Source organism: Nipponia nippon, unplaced genomic scaffold (genome assembly GCF_047370975.1).
Source record: "Nipponia nippon isolate SJK-2023a ecotype South Korea unplaced genomic scaffold, ASM4737097v1 scaffold_22, whole genome shotgun sequence".
NCBI classification, from domain to species: domain Eukaryota; kingdom Metazoa; phylum Chordata; class Aves; order Pelecaniformes; family Threskiornithidae; genus Nipponia; species Nipponia nippon.
Genome location: NW_028262339.1, coordinates 5,782,544 through 5,808,052, shown reverse-complemented (window position 1 = coordinate 5,808,052; position 25,509 = coordinate 5,782,544). Strand labels below are relative to the sequence as shown.

The window sequence follows — 25,509 nt, the reverse complement described above, 5'->3', positions numbered from 1 at the left end:
CAGGCCAAAGTCTGCCCTCTGGAAGTCCAAGGTAGCAGTTCTTCTAACCACCCTCCTTATTTCTACGAGAATCAAAAACTCTATCATTTCATGATTGCTGTGACCAAGATGGCCTCCAACCATCACATCACCCACAAGTCCTTTTCTGTTCACAAACAACAGGTCCAGCGGGGCACCGTCCCTCATTGGCTCCCTCACCAGCTGTGTCAAGAAGTTACCTTCCACACATTCCAGAAACCTCCTAGGCTGTTTCTTCTCCTCTATTGTATTTCCGACAGATATCTGGTAAGTTGAAGTCCCCCACGAGAACAAGGGCTAGCGATTGTGAGACTTCTCCCAACTGCTTATGGAATACGTCGTCTGCCCCTTCATCCTGGTTGGGTGGTCTATAACAGACTCCCACCATGATACCTGCCTTGTTGGCCTTTCCCCTGATTCTTACCCATAAACGCTCGACCATCACCAGCGTCAAGCTCTATACAATCAAAACACTCCCTAACATACAGGGCTACCCCATTGCCTCTCCTTCCTTGCCTATCCCTTCTGAAGAGTTTATAGCCATCCATTGTAGCACTCCAGTTGTGTGAGTCATCCCACTATGTTTCTGTGATTGCAAGTACATCATAGTTTTCCAGCTGCACAATGGCTTCCAACTCCCGTTTGTTGCCCATGCTGCATGCATTGGTGTAGATGTACTTCAGTTGGGCTGTTGATCCCGCCACTTTTTTGGGGGGGAGAAGCCCTAATTCCTATGTGACTCTTCTCAGGCACTTCCATGGTTTCTGACACATCAATAACCCTTGTATCTTTTCTGCTGCGTGGATCTCCATCCCCTGCCTCCACTGAGATGGCAGACTGAAGGACCTCGCTAGCACACCGTCCCTCAAACATTGGCCTGCCGCCCCCAGGTTTATCTCTAGTGAGCCTGGTTTTACCCCTTTCCCCCTTCAAATCTAATTTAAAGCTCTTTCAATGATCCCTGCTAACTCCTGTGCAAAGATCCTTTTCTCCCTTTGAGACAGGTGTACCCCATCTGTTGCCATCAGGCCTGTAGACCTGTCATGTAGACCAACCCATGATCAAAAAGCCCAAAATTTTCCTGTCGACACCAGCCACGGAGCCAGGTATTGATCAGCTGGGTCTGCCTGTTTCTTCCCTCATCATTCCCTGCAACTGATAGAGGAGAACACTACTTGTGCTCCTGATCCCTTAACCAGTCGTCCCAAGGCCCTGAAGTCTCGCTTGATTGCCCTTGGACTTCTTGTTGCAACTTCATCGCTGCCTACATGAAAAAGCAATAATGGATAATAATCCGAGGGCCATACCAGGACAGGAAGTTTTCTCTTCACATCTTTAACCCAGGCCCCAGGGAGGCAGCAGACTTCCCTAAGAAGTCGGTCCCGTCTGCATATTGGGCCTTCTGTTCCACTCAGAAGAGAGTCTCTTATGACAATAATTCATCTTTTTTTCTTTATGGAAGAAGTTTTGATGCAGGGTGTAGGCCGACTTAACCTTGGCGACACCTCCAAGCTAGATGAACCATCATCCTCGTCATTGTTCGGTTCCACTTGCAGAGTGTCATACCTATTATGCAAGGGCACCTGGGAAGGTGGGGTAGTCACGGAGGAGATGCACCTGCTGTGCTGGGCAGGAACTTGTTGCCATTGCCCCCTATCCCTTAAGTCACTGTGTTCAGCCAGGTGGAGAGAGGATAGGGAATCCTCCGTATCATGGGTCCTGTCTGCCTGTTGGGCCTGTCCCAAGGAAGGTAGGGTGCGGTTCCAGTACTCTCTCTCTCTCTCTCTCTCTCTGACTCCCTGATCCTCCTCAACCTACTCACTTCCTCCCAGAGCTCTGTCACTAAGTGGAGGAGTTCCTCTACCTGGGCGTACCTCCCACAGGTGTGCTCACTACCGCCATCTGGTACTGGCATAAGAGTAGGGCACACCCTGCAGCCTGACACCTTGGTAGCAGTGTGTTCCCATTGGAGCTCTGTCTGGGAAGCTGAGTCAGTCATGGCAGGTGCAGAGTTGAGAGTGGACATAGCCTTCTGATGGGTAGATACCATTGCTCCCCGGTCAAGCTGGCAGAGCTTCAGCGCCCTTCCATGTGAACTGCCGCGCCATGCCCTTGCTGATGCGCTATGGCCTTGCTGATGCGCCACGCCCTGTTTGCCTGCCCTGGTCGCTAGCGCTCCCTAGGGGCTTCTTTTATATGGGGGGGGGTGTGGGGGTGGGTTGGCGGCCATTGCTCCTGGCCCCGCCCAGGTCTCCTCAGCCACTGTTGCATGAGCTGCAAGCTCCTTCTCTCGTGGCTCCCCCTGAGGTTCCCCTAGTTCAGGAAACCCCCTGTACACTGCCATTGAGAGCTCCACTGCGGATCGTGCTGGCACTGGAGCTGCTCACTTCGGCGACTGAGTATTTATCTTCTAGGCATTAAGCTGATAAGTAAAATCTTGTTACATGAAAAAGTTTTATTAGCAGAACCAGATGATGGAAAGTTCAAAGAAATTTAGAAAATAGTACAAATGAAGCAGAGTAGCAATGGTCAGTACAATTTCTATATTTCATGGTGCCATGTAGAAAAGTTATTAAAAATAGGGCCCAAATTAGAATTTTGATCTTACTACAGACCGTCACTAACAGGGGATCGTATGATCAGAGAATTGTTATAAACTGTTTTTCCTCAATATTCAGACTATGAGGCACATTACTAGAGACAGAAGTTTTAAAGTACTTTCTGTACTCCTTCAAAAGCCATCATTCAGTTGTGAAATTAATTTTCTTAGGATTACAAGTGTATGGGGTATACGTGGCAAGGTTTAGGTAGCGGACACACATACACACACGACAACACCTGCAGGGGTGGCCTCAATAAGAAGAAGTCGGGGGCTGCCCTGGGCCAGACACAGCTGGTTCCAGCTGGCTTGGCAATAGCCCCACTGCAGGCCAAAGTTGAGCCAATCAGTGAAGTTGGTGGCACCTTTGGGAAAACATATTTAAGAAAGGGCAAAAAAACAATGGACAAGCAGAGAAGGAGGGGAAAAAAAAAGTGGATAAAAAAAAAGTGTGAGAAACAGCAGAAGGAACACCAAGTTCAGAAAAGGAGGTATTCCATGATGCTAGAGTAGATATCCACACTGCAGCCTGTGTAGGACCCATGCTGGAGCAGTTAGATATTTCCTGAAGGAACTGTGGCCCATGGAGAACCCATGGAGAACCCATGCCAGAGCAGAGTTTTCCTGACAGGACTGTCTCCCCTGGAAGAGCCCATGATGGAGCAGATTTTCCTAACAGGAACTGTGGACTGTAGAGAATCCACGCCAGAGCAGGGGGAAAGTAAGTACAAGAGGGAAGGAGCGGCAGAGAGCAACTGTTATGTACAGACTGTAAACTCCCTTCCCTGATTTCCTCTGCACCACCCTGGGAGTGGTGGGTGGTAGAGGAGTCTGGAGTGAAGGAGTGAAGTTGAGCATGGGAAAGGGGGGAGGAAAGGTGTTGTTTTAATGTTTGTCTTCCTGTTTCTTACCACCTGAATCTATTTTAATTGGCAATAAATTAATTTTCCCCAAGTCAAGCCTGTTTTACCTGTGACAGTAACTGGTAAGCAATTTCCCTGTCTTTATCTTGACTCACGGGCTTTCTCATCCTATTTTCTCCCCCTGCCCCACTGAGGAGGGGGAGTGAGCGGATGGGTGGGAGTTTGGCCCACAGCCAAGTATAACCCACCACAACAAGATAGTTTAAAGTGTGATCAGAAATTCACAAGGGAGAAGTACAGTGGTAATTAAACTGCAGATACAACCTCTACCTCAAAGTCCTTGAACTGCCAACTATGAGAAACCTGGAGAGCATAAGGAAGATTTTATACTTACACTGTTTTGTGCACTCTTTCCTTACGCACTAAGGATGGAAAGGATGAGAGAGACTACTGACTGATCTGACACAAACAGGGTCAGCTTCATATTCACAGAGATCATCACTACCCATTGACACTGACAGAGCACTCAGAAGAACTGCCCTTATGCAGCTGACCTATAACCATGGGACTCCCTTCCAAAAGGGTCAATGGTTAACTACCATTTTAGTTAAGAAGAGTTCAGAAGACTAATCCACACAGCTCATTTTATCACTTCCTCAGTTACTGGACCATGCCCTGTTCCATCCTGTTGGCTCTTCCCCTGCCCTGAACTTCCGAACCTAGTTTAGAATCTCCCCTGTGGCCTTCAAGTGCCAGTAGACTTGTTCCTCTTTTTCTTTAAATGAGGAATGTAAAAGTCATCATAACTAAATCAATGACAAAGTATGCATTACTAATTCATGGTCTGCTGTAACAGCTCATAGTAGTATCAGCATATATTTTAAAATAGTGATTTATATCCCACTTTTGTTTACTATAAACATGTCTACACCACTACTTACTGTTCATTTAAAAAATGTAAGCAACGAATATCAAATAAAAACAACTCCATACTAGTCTCTGTCATTCTCAGAGAAGTCAGTGAGCAGCACACAAAGTCATCTTGGTTTGGTACAAAATAAAACCTTTACCAAACAATTCTTAAACAATTAAACTAGGCTAAATTAACATAAAACTCAGTTGGGCACTTAAGTTAAATGCCTCAAAATCATGTGACTTAGGATCATGACTTAATATGCCCCATAAAAGCCTTTATGCTAAAAAATATACAACCTATTTAGTTATTTAAATAAGTGTATATCAGCACAACAATAAAGACAAATCTAGCCACCCTCAAGTACAAAAGGCAACCCACCTCTGATAGTCTTCCCATCATACACTCCTTTCTCTGAGCGGTTGAAAAAGAACAAGAGAAATTAAATTTTAACTCTACCTGTCTCTAGACAAATAAATGTTTATCTTTGCCTTGTAAGGAGATAGACAAGACTGAATAGCGAAGAGTTGGTGGAAGGAATTAGAGTAGTTTTACATCAGGTGTTGTGTCTGGGAAACAGTTAATACTAATTCAAATGTTAATCACAGAAGATATTTCTGACAGACAAATTGCTTTGGATTGATGCATGTTGTATATCACTACTATAGGACTTCATACTCAAAATATAACTAGTAGTATTTTAATAAATTACACCTTTCCCCAGCTTATTTTAGAGTTCACCCACCAGAGATGCAGCCAGATGCAACATCTAGCTGTTAGACACTAAGGTCAATCATGTCTAAGCTATTACCTCTATCTTCTCACATTTACTCATAGCAGCATTTAGCTGCTACTATTTCAAAATGTAGTAGAGAGAATAATACATGCCATGAATGTATAGGATAAGCAAGTATCCTTCACACAAATAGCAGCCACCTTATAGAAGTACTTCAGTATGTTCTTTATTTTTAAAAAAGGTGAAAAATCCTTTTCAAAAACTAAAGCTGTAATTAATCCTAGAGTACATGTGCCTAATTTCTGGTTTGCAACCTCTTGTCTCTGAATTATAGAGTAAATTACAGAATTGCATTGACAGGATAATTTCTCTCAGAGTAACATTCAAAATGATGTTTAGAACTCTACCAATGGTGCATTCTTTCCCACTGTCCTCCCAAAAGAATTAAAGTCTGACACTACACACATACACTGTCTGAATACTACTCCACATGATTTTCAAGAGCAAAATGACTGGAACAATACAGATAGATACATTTCTAGAATGGTACTTCCAGTTATTGAGAACCATACTTTAGGAAAGATATTAGCAACTTACTTGTGAGAAGTTCTTTTCTTCATCATGCTCGCAGAGACTCCTGCATGACCTACAATATAAATGATGGAATTATTGAACAATAAAGTGTGTTTATATACAATGTCAAAAAGGTATCATCTACCAGAAAAGTTATCTTTTTAAAGTAAAAAAAATTAAACACTTCATGTTGTGATTGATCAATGAGCTCCTACAATGGAAGGAGGCTCTGAGGAGACAGGCAAGGACTGTGTACTCATGAAGCTAAGTGAAGAAGTAGGGAGTGACTGATGAAAACTGTTACAAAAAGCTGAACTTAACACAAAGGAGATAGGAGGTAGTCTTTGTTCTAGATAAATGGCTACAACAGTTGAGGGAATGAAATGGCCGTGTAACTGCCCTTGAGTTAAAAATAATAATAACAACAACAATAATAACAACAACAACAATAATAATAAGCAAATACATATCTTCCTGAATTAGCAAGGCCAGAATGGGTGGGTGTATACATGGTTCAGCCAAACTGAGTATAAAAACTCAGTATAGAGCCAAAACTGAGTATAAAGACTCAGTATAGCATATACAGTATAAAAACTGTACAACTAACAGAAAGAACTTTGAAGATAGCAACAGGCTTGAGCCGGTTTCAACCCACATATTCCTTCCCATTAACTGGGGGTGCCCAGCATCGTGATGGAGACCAGTAATGAGAATCACATCTGTATTTTGATTCGACTGTATATTGCAACTGCTATACGCTGCTAAATGTAACTTGCGCTTGTACTGTGATTTAAGTAAATTCTGTATCATTCTGCTAAATCAAAGTCCCATGTAATGTCAAATAACTTAAAAAAACTAAAATTGGTATTAAACATTAAACCCTCTACATATGGAATATCTAAAAGAACCCAGTTGGAGAGTGTTGGACACATGCATGTTATCAATAAAAAAACCCCTCATGTATCTATAGAAACATGTTCAGAATTTCATCTATGGATGTTTAAATTACACCTACAAAGAAATACTTAATTGAGGTTTCTCTACAGATCCAAACAAACTCTAACTTTAACATTATGTGCATGTTCCAAGCATAGCTTTGGCATATGTATTTTGAAAATTAATTTTCATGATAGCAGTAGTGTCACACAAGAGTTACGCACTGAAAGCGCAATTAACCTTAAAAGTTTTCATAAATATTTTAATCTTTGGATTTTCAGATGAAGAAATAAAGAGGACATCTATCAAGTGACAGAAATGGCAGAATTAAAATAAGACTACATACATCTTGTTTCTAACACTCAAGCTTGTACTGAATCCATGGAAAGATGCATCTCCAGTTTTAACAACAGCTGGAATTTTAAGTTTTTGAAAATGAGGCCCTCCATGTGAATAGCTACAGTAAAGATCCTATTTGCAATTTTTGACTATTAAAAGACCAAGTAAATAGAACTTCCCTTTGAACATGTTTATAAGAACTATCAGCTAGAAATTAAAATAAAAGATATCACAAAAAGTCTGAATAGAAATCCAGAAGACTTTGGCACTTGACTGCAACCACTAAACAAGCATTCTCATCATATCATTAACCACCCCTTAGTTATACAAGGAAAAAAGTTTTAAAACATACTTCTTAAAAAAAAAGAAATCTGTTCTCACAAAGTAAAAGAACATGAACACACAGATTTCATGTTTTCCATTACTGGTTGATGAGACAAAGTAATATTTAACTAAATCAGCTCAAGTAGTTAAAACGCTATAGAAAAAACACCCACGTATTCAGCAGGGTGGTTCAGCACAAAACTTGTTTTCTGTCCTCTGCTCAGAGACTCTGAATCTTATTATACAGTACAACACATTTAGCCTTCCAAAACAAAAGGAACTCTACAGGTACACAGAAGGAAGATCTGTTACAGAAGCTGCAAAAACCACAAAGGAGAAGCTATGCACGCTACTGAGAAAATAAGTGTTTGCCCTGTTCAGTAACTGCTCACCTTAAGCACCTCTTATTTTTGATAGAATTCAAGCTATACAGCCAGATGTCTTTTCTCTCAAATTCACTTACGTCCAAAATTTCTCGGCTATCCATACACAATCTCCATGCATGAAATGACATGTACCAAACCAACAAATATTTACAACAACACCGAACTAAGAGTTTGAGAGAAGACTACCCTTTCTTGCTGTCAGGTGAAAATGAGCTTGACAGTTCCTGACTGATTTCAAGAACTTGCTTGTTCATGTACCTAGCTCTAAACAAAAGACAACTAAGCAAACTGAGTACTGCTTGGTTTCTTGTGTTGGTAGCTTAAGGTAGTGCCCAGTTTAATATAGATATGGCATTTAGATGAATAATGTGAATATAGCCTACTTACAGGAAGAGATAATAAGGTACGTGAAGATCCCAGCACAAGAAAGACATGGACCTGTTGGAGCAGGTCCAGAAGAGGGCTACGACAGTGATCAGAGGGCTGGAACACCTCTCCAATGAAAAAAGGCTGAGAGAGTTGGGGTTGTTCAGCTTGGAGAAGAGAAGGCTCCGGGGACACCTTATTGCGGCCTTTCAATATATAAAGGGGGCAATGGTTTTAAACTGAAAGAGGGTAGATTTAGATTGGACATAAGGAAGAAATTATTTACGATGGGGGTGGTGAGACACTGGAACACATTTCCCAGAGAAGTTGTGGATGCTTCATCATTGGAAGTGTTCAAAGTCAGGTTGGACAGGACTTTGAGCAACCTGATCTAGTGAAAGATGTCCCTGCCCACAGTAGAAGGGTTGGAACTAGATGATCTCTAAAGGTCCCTTCCAAACCAAATAATTCTATGATTTTGACAAAATCATCCTAGTACTGAATACAAGCCTATTGGCCATAATAAAGATTTGTATTTTGTATTGTCTGAATGTATTAATGTCTCAAGGAAATGTAAACTCCCTTAAAACACATCTCAGCTTAAACTGTGTAGCAATTCACATCCTCTGAAATTGTAACAGGAGTTCACTGAACAGTGAATATTTCTCTCCCCTATAGCAGCTATAAATAGGGAGATGGAACAATAAGGAATCCTTACGTTTAACATCTTTTAGTTTTATCCTTTGTGCTGGTTATGATTGGGATAGAGTTAATTTTTTCCATAGTAGTTTGTATGGGACTATGTTTTGGATTTGTGCTGAAAACAGTGTTGATAATACAGGGATGTGTTCATTATTGCTGAGCAGTGCTTACACAGAGTCAAGGCCTTTTCTGCTTCTCACACTGCCCTGCCAGCAAGTAGGCTGGGGGTGCACAACAAGTTGGGAGGGGACACAGCTGGGACAGCTGACCCCAAATGACCAAAGGGATATCCAATACTATAGAGAACTGCTAGTGCAAAACAACAAGATCTCTCAAACAGCCTGGGTGCTAAAACCACAATGCAGAGCGATGGTCGCCAGGACCCAGGACTGGACAGTACCCTGGAGTGAGGGTGAGGGATGGAGCCCTGCGGAGACAGGGCGGCCTTGACTCAACCCCGTTCCCCGTGGTCTGTGAAGTGTCTTATTCCCCCCCCCCCACACCTACTACCTGGGGGACCGTCCTGGTATTACTTCTCTTGGTTCGACTGGTCGCTGATGTAATTTTCCAATTAGCAAAACTACTAACCACTTGTGCCTTGGGAAAGGAATTTGGGAGGGATCTAAAAGATAACGAACTGTGGAAAACTAACAGCTCTAACCTTGAAGAAGAGCTAACAAGCTGATAAATGTGAACATCTTGGCACCAAAGGCTGGACAGTGGCCAGAGAAGATAAAACTGCAGAAACTAGGTGAAAGGTAAACGCGGTGAGGGGAGATCGCAACCGACTCAATTCAGGATGAAATGTTAATCACTAACCAATAAGTGTAAATTTAGGCGGGTTTACACTAATCATGTAGCCTGATAAATGTGCTGCAGTTTGTATGATGGTGTGCTCGTGTGTGCTTGTGCGTGGGTGATTTGTGGAATTATCATCACTGAGCACCCTGCGCAGAATCAACATCTCTATAAGAACCTTCACTTCTCCTCACTCTTCTTCTTTCCTCACTGAATACCCCTGTTGGAAGGACCAACGCTGGATCCAGGACTGGTGATTCTCTTTTCCTTCTCTCTCTCTCTCTCTCTCTTTCACTTTTCCTAAGGTTGTTAAAGTTGTTAAATTGTAGTCAAGCACTGCACGGCCTACCTTGACTTTCCATAAAGCCGCATAGCTGGGGTAGATATAACTGTGAGAGGGTTGGCGGGTATCGAATATTTGTACTCAATATTTGTCTCTATAGAAGCTTTCTATTAAAGCTGGTGTTTGTATACAGACCTTGAGTGTTGGCCCACCTTAATCCACACCGAGAAGATTTGCGAATCTTTGTCACTCCTCCCCCCTCCTCCCCAGGTGGTATGTGACACATACCATATGATGTCATGCTCAGCATATAAAGCTGGGAGAAGAAGGAGGAAGAGGGGACGTTCGGATTTATGATGTTTGTCTTCCCAAATAACTGTTATGTGTGATGAAGCCCTGCTTTCCTGGAGATGGTTGAACACCTGCCTGCCGATGGGAAGTAGTGAATGAATTCCTTGCTTTGCTTGCATGCACAGCTTTTGCTTTACCTATTAAACTGCCTTTATCTCAACCCATGAGTTTTCTACCTTTTACTCTTCCGATTCTCTCCCCCATCCCACTGCGGGGGGAATGAGTGAGCGGCTGTGTGGTGCTTAGTTGCCGACTGGGGTTAAACCCCGACATCCTTAGAGAGTAAGGTAAAAACCAAAATTACGCAATGAATCTGCCTGCCTGAATCTATCTTTATTGTCATGGTTTAACCCCAGTCGGCAACTAAGCACCACACAGCCACTCACTCACGCCCCCCCCACCAGTGGGATGAGGGAGAGAATCAGAAGAGTAAAAGTGAGAAAACTTCTGGGTTGAGATAAGAATAGTTTAATAATTGAAGTAAAATAAAAATAGAACATTAGTAATAGTAACAGCAATAATAACAATAACAATAACAATAATAATAATAATAATAATAATAATAATACAATAATAATATACAAAGCAAGTGATACACTGTACAATTGCTTGCCACCCACCAACCGATGCCCAGCATGTCCCCAAGCAGCGATTGCTGCCCCCCGGCCAACTCCCCCAGTTTATATACTGAGCATGATGTCATATGGTATGGAATAGCCCTTTGGCCAGTCTGGGTCAGCTGTCCTGGCTGTGCCCCCTCCCAGCTTCTTGTGCACTGGGCAGAGCATGGGAAGCTGAAAAGTCCTCGACTGGTGCAAACACTACTTAGCAACAACTAAAACATCAGTGTGTTATCCACATTATTTTCCTCCTAAATCCAAAACACAGCACTATACCAGCTACTAGGAAGAAAATTAACTATCCCAGCTGAAACCAGGACAGTATCCACCCCTTATTCTATACCATATACATCATGCACAGGTCTTACACCTTCCAATACATTCCAATTAATCACCACCACTTTTCCAGTCTTTTAATACACATACACACACACACACAGACGTATCACGTCCTTAGTCTATGGGCTATCGCTCTAGAACGTTTGTTGAGTTCATTCAGTCCATGACTTTGGGCTTCATCCATCATAACAGTCTTTCAGGGCAGGAGAGATGATGTGTGGTGTTGGATTGTTGCATGATGAAGCCAGTTCTGGTTCCATCACTGCTGCACTTTGCTCGGTTTCATCAAAGTTCATTCTTCATTAATCTGGGTGATTCTTACTGTATACTGTTGATATGGCACATAGTAATCATCGAAGTGATGACATCCAGTATTATATAGCAACTAACATCATACAATTCAAATCATTGCCTATTTTCACCCAAAATCAAATCCCCTTGAGGTACACATGGGACTTCCCCATACTCCCATATCACCCACCAAGTGCATCCAGTTCCTTGAGCAAAAGCAATCCCACGAATGGGTTTGTCTTTGCCTGAGGCAGGAGTAACCCAGACTGTCTTCCCCAGCATATTTTTTATGTGCACTACAGGGACTTTATCCCCCTCTAGAGTACGTAAAGGTCTTGATTGGGCAGGGCCAGCTCGATTGGCAGACCTCCTAGTGTTGACTAACCAGGTGGCCTTTGCTAAATGTGTATCCCAATGTTTGAATGTCCCACCACCCATTGCTCTCAGTGTAGTCTTTAACAGTCCATTGTATTGTTCGATTTTCCCGGAGGCTGGTGCATGATAGGTGATGTGATATACCCACTCAATGCCATGCTCTTTGGCCCAGGTGTCTATGAGGTTGTTTCGGAAATGAGTCCTGTTGTCCGACTCAGTTCTTTCTGGGGTGCCATGTCGTCATAGGACTTGGTTTTCAAGGCCTAGGATAGTGTTCCGGGCGGTGGCATGGGGCATGGGATATGTTTCCAGCCATCCGGTGGTTGCTTACACCATGGTAAGCGCTTGCCTTGGTGGGTTTGTGGGAGTGTGATATAATCAATCTGCTAGGCCTCCCCATATTTATATTTCAGACATCGTCCTCCATACCAGAGAGGCTTGAACCACTTGGCTTGCTGGACTGCAGCACATGTTTTGCATTCATGGATAACCTGTGCAATAGTGTCCATGGTTAAGTCCACCCCTCTGTCACGAGCCCATTGTGTGATGAGTGCAACCCACTTAATCCATGTAGCATCAGTTGCATGATGTGTACAGGGGACCCTCCCTTTGAACATCCAGCCCAGCACCGGCAGTCGGGGTGCCAAGACGAGCTGTGCTTCAGTACCAACCACTTCCGAAGCAGCTCGAATCCCTTCATGTGCTGCCAATATCTCTTGTTCAGTTGGAGTATAGCCAGCCTCGGATCCTCTGTATCCCCAACTCCAAAACCCTAGGGGTCGACCTCAAGTCTCCCCTGTGCTTTCTGCCAGAGGTTCCAGGTAGGGCCATTCTCCCAAGCTGCAGGGTAGAGCACATTTTTTACATCTTGGCCTGCCCGGACTGGCCCAAGGGCTACTGCATGAACTCTCTCCTGTTTAATTTGTTCAAAGGCTTGTCATTGCTCAGGGACCCATTTGGAATCGTTCTTCTTCTGGGTCACTTGATAGAGAGGGCTTACGATCAGACTGTAATTTGGAATATGCATTCTCCAAAAACCCATAATGCCCAAGAAAGCTTGTGTTTCCTTTTTGCTGGTTGGTGGAGACATGGCTGTTATTTTATTGATCACATCCATTGGGATCTGACGACGTCCATCTTGCCGTTTTATTCCTAAAATTTGGATCTCCTGTGCAGATCCTTTGACCTTACTTTGTTTTATGGCAAAGCCAGCTTTCAGGAGGATTTGGACTATTTTCTTCCCTTTCTCAAAAACTTCTGCTGCTGTGTTGCCCCACACAATGATGTCATGAATGTATTGCAGGTGTTCCGGAGCCCCACCCTGTTCCAGTGCAGTCTGGATCAGTCCATGGCAAATGGTGGGGCTGTGTTTCCACCCCTGAGGCAGTCGATTCCAGGTGTACTGGACCCCCCTCCAAGTGAAAGCAAACTGTGGCCTGCACTCTGCCGCCAAAGGGATAGAGAAAAACGCATTAGTGATATCAGTGGTGGCATACCACTTGGCTGCCTTTGACTCCAGTTCGTATTGAACTTCTAGCATGTCTGGCACGGCAGCACTCAGTGGCGGTGTGACTTCCTTCAGGCCCCAATAGTCTACTGTTAGTCTCCACTCTCCATTAGACTTTCACACTGGCCATATGGGACTGTTAAAAGGTGAGCAAGTCTTGCTGATCACTCCTTGGTTCTCCAGTCAACAAATCATCTCATGGATGGGAATCAGGGAGTCTCTGTTGGTGCGATATTGCCGCCAGTGCACCGTTGTGGTAGCAATCGGCACCTGTTGTTCTTCGACCCTCAGCAACCCCACAATAGAAGGGGCCTTTGAGAGACCAGGCAGGGTAGACAGCTGTTGAATTTCCTCCATCTCCAAGGCAGCTATGCCAAAAGCCCACTGGTACCCTTTTGGGTCCTTGAAATACCCTCTCCTGAGGTAGTCTATGCCAAGGATGCACGGAGCCTCTGGGCCAGTCACAATGGGATGCTTCTGCTGCTCATTCCCGGTTAAGCTCACTTCAGCCTCCAATACAGTCAGCTGTTGGGATCCCCCTGTCACTCCAGAAATACAGATGGGTTCTGCCCCTTCATAGCTTCATGGCATTGGGGTACACTGTGCACCGGTGTCTACTAAAGCCTTGTACTCCTGTGGGTCTGATGTGCCAGGCCATCAAATCCACACAGTCCGGTACACCTGGTTGTCCCTTTCCTCCACCTGGCTGGAGGCAGGGCCCCTCTAGTCCTGGTCATACCATTCATTACTCACTTCTTGTAAATAAGAGTCAGGAGTTCCTTCACTACAATCAGGAGTAAGATCAGCCCTTCTGCTCTCTCTGGGGAACTGCTCACTGGAAACTGGAGCAGCAATTTTCCTGGAAGAACCACCTTTTGTAGTTGTTTTTCCTTGCAACTCACGTACCCGTGCCTCTAGGGTCGAGGTAGATTTTCCATCCCACTTCCTCATGTCCTCTCCGTGGTCACGCAGATAAAACCACAAGGTGGCCCATGGTGTGTATCCACTATATCTACTCTCTTGAGTAGAGGGACACTTACTCCTAATGGCTGAGATACTGGTCCGTACAGGTGGGGAGTAGGATATATCCTCTTCGAGTTGCTGGACCTTCTGGGACAGTTTCTCCACAGCCGAGCTGCAGGCCCGTAGGGAGGAAGAGAGACTTTCTTTGTATTGTCGGAGTTGGCCAGCCAATTCATCCACCCTTGGTCCCTCTTCATCTTTCCCGGTCATTATTGCCAATGAGTTTTCATACAATGATGGTGCGCTACGTACAAACTTCCGCCACATGGGTCATGTGCACTGGACTTCATCTGGATCTTTGGATAACTGCTTGTTGTCTAGGTCACCATAAATCACTTCCAGCACAGCTAATTCCCTCAGGTACTGGCTACCTCTCTCCATGGTGGTCCACTTGCCCGGGTGACATATAACATCTTCCTTGAAGGGATACCTTTCCTTCATCAGAAACATGGTAGGATGACTCACACAACTGGAGTGCTGCAATGGATGGCTACAAGGTCTTCAGAAGGGACAGGCAAGGAAGGAGAGGTGGTGGGGTAGCCTTGTACGTCAGGGAGTGTTTTGACTGTCTAGAACTCATCGACGGAAATGATAAGGTTGAGTGCTATTGGTAAAGATCAGAGGGAAGGCTAATAAGGCAGATATCCTGGTGGGAGTCTGTTATAGACCACCCAACCAGGATGAGGAAACAGATGAAGTATTCTACAAGCGGCATGCTGAAGTCTCACGATCTCTAGCCCTTGTTCTTGTGGGAGACTTCAACTTACCAGATATCTGCTGGAAATACAACACAGCAGAGAGGAAACAGTCTAGGAGGTTCCTGGAGTGTGTGGAAGATAACTTCCTGATACAGCTGGTAAGCGAGCCAACCAGGGGAGGTGCCCCGCTGGACCTGCTCTTTACGAAGAGAGAAGGCCTGGTGGGCGGCGTGGTGGTCAGAGGCTGTCTTGGGCTCAGCGACCATGATATGATAGAGTTTTCGATTCTCGTAGAAGTAAGGAGGGGGGTCTGCAGAACTGCCACCTTGGACTTCCGGAGGGCAGACTTTGGTTTATTTAGGAGCCTGGTTGACAGAATCCCTTCAGAGGCAGTCCTGAAGGGCAAAGGAGTCCAGGAAGGGTGGATGTTTTTCAAGAAGGAAGTCTTAAAGGCGCAGGAGCAGGCTGTCCCCATGTGCCATAAGATGAGCAGGTGGGGAAGAAGACCGGCCTGGCTGAACAGAGAGCTTTGGCTGTAACTCAGGAAAAAAAGGAGAGCTTACCACCTTTGGAAGAAGGGGCAGGTGACTCAGGAGGACTACAAGGATGTTGTGAGATTATGCAGGGAGAAGTTCAGAAAGGGAAAGGCCCAGCTAGAACTTAAACTGGCCACTGCAGTGAAGGATAACAAAAAATGTTTTTACAAATATATCAGTGACAAAAGGAGGGCCAGGGAGAATCTCCCTCCTTTGTTGGATGCGGAGGGAAACATTGCCATGAAGGATGAGGATAAGGCTGAGATACTTAATGCCTTCTTTGCCTCAGTCTTTAATAGTCAGACTGGTCATCCTCAGGTTTTTCAGGCCCCTGAGCTGGGAGGTGGAGATAGGATGTAGAGTGAAGAAGCCCCAGTTGTCGAAGAGGTGGCAGTCACTGACCTGCTCCTCCACCTGGATGCCCACAAGTTCATGGGGCCAGACGGGATCCACCCGAGGATACTGAGGGAGCTGGCAGAGGAGCTTGCCAAGCCACTCTCCATCATTTCTCAGCAGTCCTGGTCAACCAGGGAGGTCCCAGCCGACTAGAAGTTAGCTAATGTGACGCCCCTCTACAAGAAGGGTCAGAAGGAGGATCCAGGGAACTACAGGCCTGTCAGCCTGACCTCGGTGCCAGGGAAGGCCATGGAGCAGATCATCTTGAGAGCGGTTACACAGCATGTGCGGGACAATCGGGGGATCAGGCCCAGCCAGCATGGATTCATGAAAGGCAGGTCCTGCTTGACTAACCTGGTCTCCTTCTATGACAAGGTGACCCGCTTAGTGGATGAGGGGAACGCTGTGGATGTTGTCTACCTGGACTTTAGTAAGGCCTTTGACATCGTTTCCCACAGCATTCTCCTGGAGAAGCTGGCTGCTCACGGCTTGGATGGGTGCACTCTACGCTGGGTTAAAAACTGGCTGGATGGCCGAGCCCAGAGAGTGGTGGTGAATGGAGTCAAATCCAGTTGGCAGACAGTCATGAGTGGTGTTCCTCAGGGCTCAGTGTTGGGGCCGGTCCTGTTCAACATCTTCATTGATGATCTGGATGAGAGGATTGAGTGCACCCTCAGGAAGTTTGCAGATGACACCAAGTTGGGTGGAAGTGTTGATCTGCTGGAGAGTAGGAAGGCCCTGCAGAGGGATCTGGACAGGTTGGATCGTTGAGCCGGGGCCAACTGTATGAGATTCAACAAGGCTAAGTGCCGGGTCCTGCACTTGGGTCACAACAACCCCATGCAACGCTACAGGCTAGGGGAGGAGTGGCTGGAGAGCTGCCTGGCGGAAAAGGACTTGGGGGTATTGGTTGACAGCTGCCTGAACATGAGCCAGCAGTGTGCTCAGATGGCCAAGAAGGCCAATGGCATCCTGGCTTGCATCAGGAATAGTGTGGCGAGCAGGACCAGGGAGGTGTTAGTGCCCCTGTTCTCGGCACTGGTGAGGCCGCACCTCGAGTACTGTGTTCAGTTTTGGGCCCCTCACTACAAGAAGGACATCGAGGTGCTGGAGCATGTCCAGAAGATGGCAACGAAGCTGGTGAAGTGTCTAGAGCACAAGTCTTATGAGGAGTGGCTGAGGGAGATGGGGTTGTTTAGTCTGGAGAAGAGGAGGCTGAGGGGAGACCTTATTGCTCTCTACAACTACCTGAAAGGCGGTTGTAGCGAGGTGGGGGTCGGTCTCTTCTCCCTAGTAACAAGTGATAGCACAAGAGGAAACGGCCTCAAGCTGCGCCATGGGAAGTTTAGGTTGGATATTAGGAAAAACCTCTTCACCGAAAGGTTAGTCAAACATTGGAACAGGCTGCCCAGGGAAGTGGTTCAGTCTCCATCCCTGGAGCTAGAAATAATTCACCCTTCTGTTGCCAGTCCAGATCCACCTGAGCCACTTCAATCTTAGCAGCCTGATCCACCTGCTGATGGTTTTGATGTTCTTCAGTGGCCCAGCTCTTGGGTACGTGAGCATCTACGTGACGTACTTTTACAACCAGGTTCTCTATCCGGGCAGCAATATCTTGCCACAATGCGGCAGCCCAGATGGGTTTGCCTCTGTGCTGCCAGTTACTCTGCTTCCATTGCTGTTACCACCCACACAGGGCATTTGCCACCATCCATGAGTCAGTATAGAGAGCGAGCACTGGCCACTTCTCTCAGTCAGCAATATCTAAAGCCAGCTGGATGGCTTTCACCTCTACAAACTGACTTGATTCACCTTCTCCTTCAGCAGTTTCCGCGACTTATCATACAGGACTCTATACAGCAGCCTTCCACCTCCGATGCTTCTCCACAAGACGACAAGACCCATCAGTGAACAGGGCATATTGCTTCTCATTTTCTGGTAGTTTATTATACAGTGGGGCCTCCTCAGCATGCTTCACCTCATCCTCTGGCGATACTCCGAAATCTTTGCCTTCTGGGCAGTCCATGATCACTTCCAAGATTCCTGGGCAACTGGGGTTTCCTATTCGAGCCCGTTGTGTGATCACTGCGACCCACTTACTCTATGGAGCATCAGTTGCATGATGTGTACAGGGGATCCTCCCTTTGAACATCTAGCCCAGCACCAGCAGTCAGGGTGCCAGGAGGAGCTGTGCTTCAGTACCAACCACTTCCGAAGCAGCTCGAACCCCTTCATATGCTGCCAATATCTCTTGTTCAGTTGGAGTATAGCCAGCCTCGGATCCTCTGTATCCCCAACTCCAAAACCCTAGGGGTCGACCTCGAATCTCCCCTGGTGCTTTCTGCCAGAGGCTCCAGGTAGGGCTGTTCTCCCCAGCTGCAGTGTAAAGCACATTTTTTACATCTTGGCCTGCCTGAACTGGCCCAAGGGCTACTGCATGAACTATCTCCCGTTTAATTTGTTCTAAGACTTGTTGTTGCTCAGGGCCCCATTTGAAGTCATTCTTCTGGTTCACTTGATAGATAGGGCTTACTGTAATTTGGAATATGCATTCTCCAAAAGCCCACAACGCCTAAGAAAGCTTGTGTTTCCTTTTTGCTGGTTGGTGGAGACATGGCTGTTATTTTATTGATTACATCCATTGGGATCTGACGACATCCATCTTGCCATTGTATTCCTAAAAACTGGATCTCTGGTGCAGGTCCCTTGACCTTACTTTGTTTTAAGGCAAAGCCAGCTTTCAGGAGGGTTTGGACTATTTCCTTCCCTTTCTCAAAAACATCTTCTGCTGTGTTGCCCCACACGATGATGTGGATGCACGGAGCCTCTGGGCCAGTCACAATGGGATGCTTCTGCTGCTCATTCCCAGTTAAACTCATTTCAGCCTCCAATACAGTCAGCTGTTGGGATCCCCCTGTCACTCCAGAAATACAGATGGGTTCTGCCCCTTCATCGCTTCATGGCATTAGGGTACACTGTGCACCAGTGTCTACTAAAGCCTTGTACTCCTGTGGGTCTGATGTGCCAGGCCATTGAATCCACACAGTCCAGCAAACCCGGTTGTCCCTTTCCTCCACCTGGCTGGAGGCAGGGCCCCTCTAGTCCTGGACATAGCATTCGTTACTCACTTCTTGTAAATAAGAGTCAGGAGTTCTTTCATTACAATCAGGAGTAAGATCAGTCCTTCTGCTCTCTCTGGGGAACTGCTCACTGGAAACTGGAGCAGCAATTTTCCTGGAAGAACCACCTTTTGTAGTTGTTTTTCCTTGCAACTCACCTACCTCGACCCTAGAGGCACGGGTACATTTTCCATCCCATTTCCTCATATCTTCTCCAAGGTCAGGCAGGTAAAACCATAGTGTGCCCCATGGTGTGTATCCACTATATCCTCTCTTGAGCAGAAGAATGCTGACTCTTAATAGCTGAGATACTGGTCCATACAGGTGGAGAGTAGGACCTATCCTGCTGGAACTCCCGGGAGAATTTCTCCACAGCCGAGACAAGGGAAGAAGAGAGACTTTCTTCATATTGCCAGAGCTGGCTAGCCAGTTCATCTGCTGTTTGTCCCTCTCCGTCTTTCCAGGTCAGTATTGCCAACGAGTTGGCATATGATACTCGTGCGCTCCGTACCAATTTCCGCCACATGGGTCGTGTGCACTGGACTTCATCTGGATCTTTGGATAACTGCTCGTTGTCCAGGTCACTATAAATCACCTCCAGCATGGCTAATTCCCTCAGGTACTGGATACCTCTCTCCATGGTCATCCATTTGCCTGGGCAATATACAACATCTTCCTTGAAGGGATACTTTTCCTTCATACCTGACAGTAATCACCTCCAGAGGCTGAGGGCTTGTGCCCCTTTTCCAATCACTTTATCAATGCCCCCTTCCCTAGAAAGGGATCCCAGCTGTTTGGCTTATTTACCCTTGTCCTGGTTTCAGCTGGGATAGAGTTAATTTTTGTCTTGGTAGCCGGTATGTGGCTGTGTTTTGGGTTTAGGATGAGAACAATGTCGATGATACACTGATGCTTTGGTTCTTGCTAAGTAGTGCTAAGCTGTTGCTAAATAGGTGCTAAGTGGTGCTCACACTGGTCAAGGACTTTTCAGCTTCCCCTGCTCTGTCGGGTGCACAAGAAGCTGGGAGGGGGCACAGCCAGGGGGGTGCTGACCCAGACTGGCCAAAGGGCTATTCCATACCATATGACGTCATGCTCAGTATATAAGCTGGGGGAAGAAGAAGGAAGGGGGGGACATTGGGTATGATGGCGTTTGTCTTCCCAAGTAACCGTTACGCGTGATGGAGCCCTGCTTTCCTGGAGATGGCTGAACACCTGCCTGCCGATGGGAAGTAGTGAATGAATTCTTTGCTTTGCTTTGTTTGTGTGCACGGTTTTTGTTTTGCCTATTTAACTGTTCTATTTTTATTTTCCTTCAATTATTAAACTGTTCTTATCTCAACCCACGAGTTTTCTCGCTTTTACCCTTCTGATTCTCTCCCCCATCCCACTTGTAAAGGAGACGGGAACCACCCAATCCCTATCCTTGAGTGAGCTGCGAGATATGCGAAAAGATTTCAGATGTTGTCCAGGTGAGCACATTGTCACCTGGCTGCTCCGATGCTGGGATAACAGGGCCAATAGCCTGGAATTAGAGTGTTGTCGTGGTTTAACCCCAGCCAGCAACTAAGCACCACATAGCTGCTTGCTCACCCTCCCCCCACCCCAGTGGGATAGGGGAGAGAATTAAAAAAAAAAAGTAAACCCTGCAGGTTGAGACAAAGACAGTTTAATAGGACAGCAGAGGAAGAGGAAATAATAATAATAATTATAATAGTAGTAGTAGTAGTACATACAAAACAAGTGATGCACAATTGAATTGCTCACCACCCGCTGACCGATGCCCAGCCAGTTCCCGAGCAGCGATCGCTGCCCCTCTGGCCAACTCCTCAGTTTATATACTGAGCATGTCATGTGGTATGGAATAGTTCTTTGGTCAGTCTGGGTCAGCTGTCCTGGCTGTGCCCCCTCCCAGCTTCTTGTGCACCTGGCAGAGCATGGGAAGCTGACAAGTCCTTGACTAGTGTAAACTCTACTCAGCAATAACTAAAACATCAGTGTGTTATCAACATTATTCTCATCCTAAATCCAAAACACAGCACTATACCAGCTACTAGGAAGAAAATCAACTCTGTCCCAGCCGAAACCAGGACAATTATCTTAGCTCAGAAGTGGGAGTTGGAAATAATCACAGACTGCTAGCTTTAAGATAAAAGGAATTTTCCCTTTGTTAGGATAAACTTCTTAGCCAGACCTCTCAAATCTTAAATATTAATAGTTTTCCACTACACTAAGATGATATCCGAGTAAAATGGCAGTAGCATACCAGAGCTATCTCAAACTGCTTTTCCTCCCATTCATTATAAAAAGCATCTAAAATAATGCATTTAAATACTAGCCAAGATAATGATAGATATTAAAAATATCAAGCAAACACAGTTTTTATACCTCAGGAAACTGGTTTTACACTTGAAGAATATACTCTAAACAGTGTTCTTACCCTTGAAATTGCATCAGTAAGTTGTACATATTCCTATCTGTATAACAGAAGCATGTGAAAGACTATTTCCCTAATGGGTGCTTACACTAAAGTCCAGAGACAGCATAAAAAGGCAGTATAGAATAGAATAGACTACAGTATTTTTTCAGTTGGAAGGGGCCTACAATGATTATCTAGTCCAACCGCCTGACCAGTTCGGGGCTGTTAAAGTTAAAGCATGTTATTGAGGGCATTGTCCAAATGTCCAAAACACTGACAGGCTTGGGGCATCAACCACCTCTCTAAGAAGCCTGTTCCAGTGTTTGACCACCCTCTCAGTAAAGAAATGTTTCCTAATGTCAAGTCTGAACCTCCCCTGGCGCAGCTTTGAACCATTCCCATGTGTCCTGTCACTGGATACCAGGGAGAAGAGATCAGCACCTCCCTCTCCACTTCCCCTCCTCAGGGAGCTGTAGAGAGCAACGAGGTCGCCCCTCAGCCTCCTTCTCTCCAAACTAGACAAACCCAGAGTCCTCAGCCGCTCCTCATAGGACATGCCTTCCAGCCCCTTCACCAGCTTTGTTGCCCTCCTCTGGACGCATTCAAGGACCTTCCCAACCCTCTTAAATTGTGGGGCCCAGAACTGCACACAGTACTCAAGGTGAGGCCGCACACTGCTGACTCCTATTGAGCCTGCTGTCAACCAGCACCCCCAGATCCCTTTCTGCAGGGCTGCCCTCCAGCCATTCCTCTCCCAGTTTATACTTGTTCTTGGTGTTACTCCATCCTAGGTGCAAAATCCAGCATTTCAACTTGTTAAATTTCATCCCATTAATCATAGCCCAATGCTCCAATCTACGTTCCAACATTAGTATTTAGACAAGTAATTAGATGTGCACCATGCAAGCACCATATATCAGTGGTAAAAACATGGCAAACCACTATCGCCATCACAAAGGAACAGTTACAAACCAAAAAGGACCTCCATTACTTTCACCTCTTATTTGTGAAATATTGTCTGACCCATGCGAAGATAAAATGTTTGCATGTGAAGCAGTCTTTGAATGGCTGCAAGCACTATTCCTTCAAGTAGTAAAAGCTCATTAGAACAAATTCACAATAGTAATGCTGTGCTGTTTTTCTTTTCCCTACAGGAATTTAAAGATTAACTGGAATACTAAAGTTCCGATGCTTTAGGATATCTTTAGTCCTGTGTATTTAATTTTTTCCCCCAAGATTAAAGGAAGAAATAAACTCTCACAACGTAAGATAAACATAAACTTTATCTTACTAAGGCAACAAATCAGCTGCGCAGAGGACTTTTCTTTATCATTTTAGAATTCCAAACAGCTTGTACAGTTTCTTTAAAAATATGTTTATTTGTAAATGTATGATGTTGTAAGTATTACTATGTCTTAATGACTTAAGACATTTGAGAGCTTTTTAAAATATTTTAATATGTTAATTATTAACATATATGTTGCTGATCATCTCCTTTAGCAGAGAATGCCAAACATAACAAGCAAAGCAGCAACGTTGCTTACACAAATTATCCTGAAACCTCTAATACCACCTAAATGGCTTGTGATAGAAGCATAGTCAGCATTAGTCATTCCCTGTCAAGTGCCCAATTCAAAGAAAGACAATTTCAAGGGCAATACGTTCACACAAATCTTTCAAGTGAAAAATTAGTATATCAAGTGTTTTGGGGTCAAGCATGGTTTCATCTCAATCAATATTGTGACTTCGAAGATGTTAACAGTAATTAGAGAACAATAATGGAGAGTTATCAGATTCTATATAGCATGAATGTCATTGAATGGATTTAAGTTCATACCCTTTACCTCCTTCTGACTATGGAATGACAAGTGCTACTGTTCTAACTATCACATTCCATGAAATTCCATGTTTTAGACATCATTCAAAATAAACTCTGTACAACTAAGGTGCCATGAATATAAAAAGAGAAGTTAATACTGAACAACAGCAACAAAAAAACCCAAACACACACAAAGTGATTGGATTTCTTTTATGCTTCTTCATAATAAGCAGCAAAGAGTCAAACTTTGATAGATCTGAGGAAGGAGAAAATATAGAATCGTATAATCGTTAAGGTTGGAAAGGACCTCTGAGATCATCGAATCCAACCTATTAACCTAACTGCCTGGTCCACCTCTAAACCATGTCCCTAAGCACCACATCCACACGTTTTTTGAATACTTCCAGGGACTGTGATTGTACCACTTCCCTGGGCAGTCTGTTCCAATGCCTAATCACTCTCTCCGTGAAGAAATTTTTCCTAATATATCTAATCTAAACCTCCCCTGGCACAACTTGACCACATTTCCTCTTGTTCTATCACTTGTTACTAGGGAGAAGAGACCGACCCCCACCTCACTACAACCTCCTTTCAGGTAGTTGTAGAGAGCAATAAGGTCTCCCCTCAGCCTCCTCTTCTCCAGACTAAACAAACCCAGCTCCCTCAGCCACTCCTCATAAGACTTGTTCTCTAGACCCTTCGCCAGCTTCGTTGCCCTCCTCTGGACATGCTCCAGCACCTCGATGTCCTTCTTGTAGTGAGGGGCCCAAAAGTGAAAACAGTACTGGAGGTGCGGCCGCACCAGTGCCGAGTACAGGGGCACTATCACCTCCCTGGTCCTGCTCGCCACACTATTCTTGATACAGGCCAGGATGCCTTTGGCCCTCTTGGCCACCTGAGCACACTGCTGGCTCATGTTCAGGCGGCTGTCAACCAACACCCTCAGGTCCTTTTCTGCCAGGCAGCTCTCCAGCCACTCCTCCCCCAGCCTGTAGCGTTGCATGGGGTTGTTGTGAACCAAGTGCAGGACTCGTCACATAGCCTTGTTCAATCTCATAGAGTTGGCCCCGGCCCATCGATCCATCCTGTCCAGGTCCCTCTGTAGACCCTTCCTACCCTCCAGCAGATCGACACTTCCACCCAACTTGGTGTCATCTGCAAACTTCCTGAGGGTGCACTCAATCCCCTCATCCAGATCATCAATGAAGATGTTGAACAGGACCAGCCCCAACACTGAGCCCTGGGGATCACCACTCGTGACCGGCCGCCAACTGGATTTGACTCCATTCACCACCACTCTCTGGGCCTGGCCATACAGCCAGTTTTTAACCCAGCACAGAGTACGCCCGTCCAAGCTGTGAGCATCCAGCTTCTCCAGGAGAATGCTGTGGGAGACAGTGTCAAAGGCCTTACTAAAGTCCAAGTAGACAACATCCACAGCCTTCCCCTCATCCACTAAGTGGGTCACCTTGTCATAGAAGGAGACCAGGTTAGTGAAACAGGATCTCCCTTTCATAAACCCATGCTGGCTGAGCCTGATCCCCCGGTTGTCCCACACGTGCCCTGTAATGGCACTCAAGATAATTTGTTCCATGACCTTCCCTGGCACCAAGGTCAGGCTGACAGGCCTGTAGTTCCCCGGATCCTCCTTCCGACCCTTCTTGTAGATGGGCATCACATTTTCTAGCTTCCAGTCATCTGGGACCTCCGTGGTTGACCAGGACTGCTGAGAAATGATGGAGAGTGGCTTGGCAAGCTCCTCTGCCAGCTCCCTCAGTATCCTTGGGTGGATCCCATCTGGCCCCATGGACTTGTGGGCATCCAGGTGGAGGAGCAAGTCAGTGACTGCCACCTCTTCGACAACTGGGACTTCACTCTGCGTCCTGTCTCCATCTCCCAGCTCAGGGGCCTGAAAAACCTGAGGATGACTAGCTTGACTATTAAAGACTGAGGCAAAGAAGGCATTGAGTACCTCTGCCTTCTCCTCATCCTTCGTGGCAAGGTTACCTTCTGCATCCAACAAAGGAGGGAGATTCTCCCTGGCCCTCCTTTTGTCTACTCAACACGTAAAATTACGTATTTTCATTCACAAAAATCACCCTCTACATAAAGTTCACACTGTGATTCCTCAAATCTGCTGTCATGCTATTGTTCATTGTATGTCACAATTAGATTATTAG

General features: G+C 45.5%; 1 protein-coding gene across 6 annotated transcripts in view; it reads right to left on the bottom strand.

Annotated features, from left to right (window-relative positions):
• The window catches only part of LOC104010302 (spindlin-Z), a 97,945-nt gene that overhangs the window by 12,528 nt on the left and 59,908 nt on the right, over positions 1–25,509 (bottom strand). For all 6 annotated transcript variants that reach the window (XM_087760376.1, XM_087760373.1, XM_087760377.1 and 3 more), the window contains one exon: positions 5,727–5,775. In XM_087760376.1, coding sequence (XP_087616502.1) covers positions 5,727–5,775 — 49 coding nt within the window. The remainder of the gene's footprint in view (positions 1–5,726; positions 5,776–25,509) is intronic.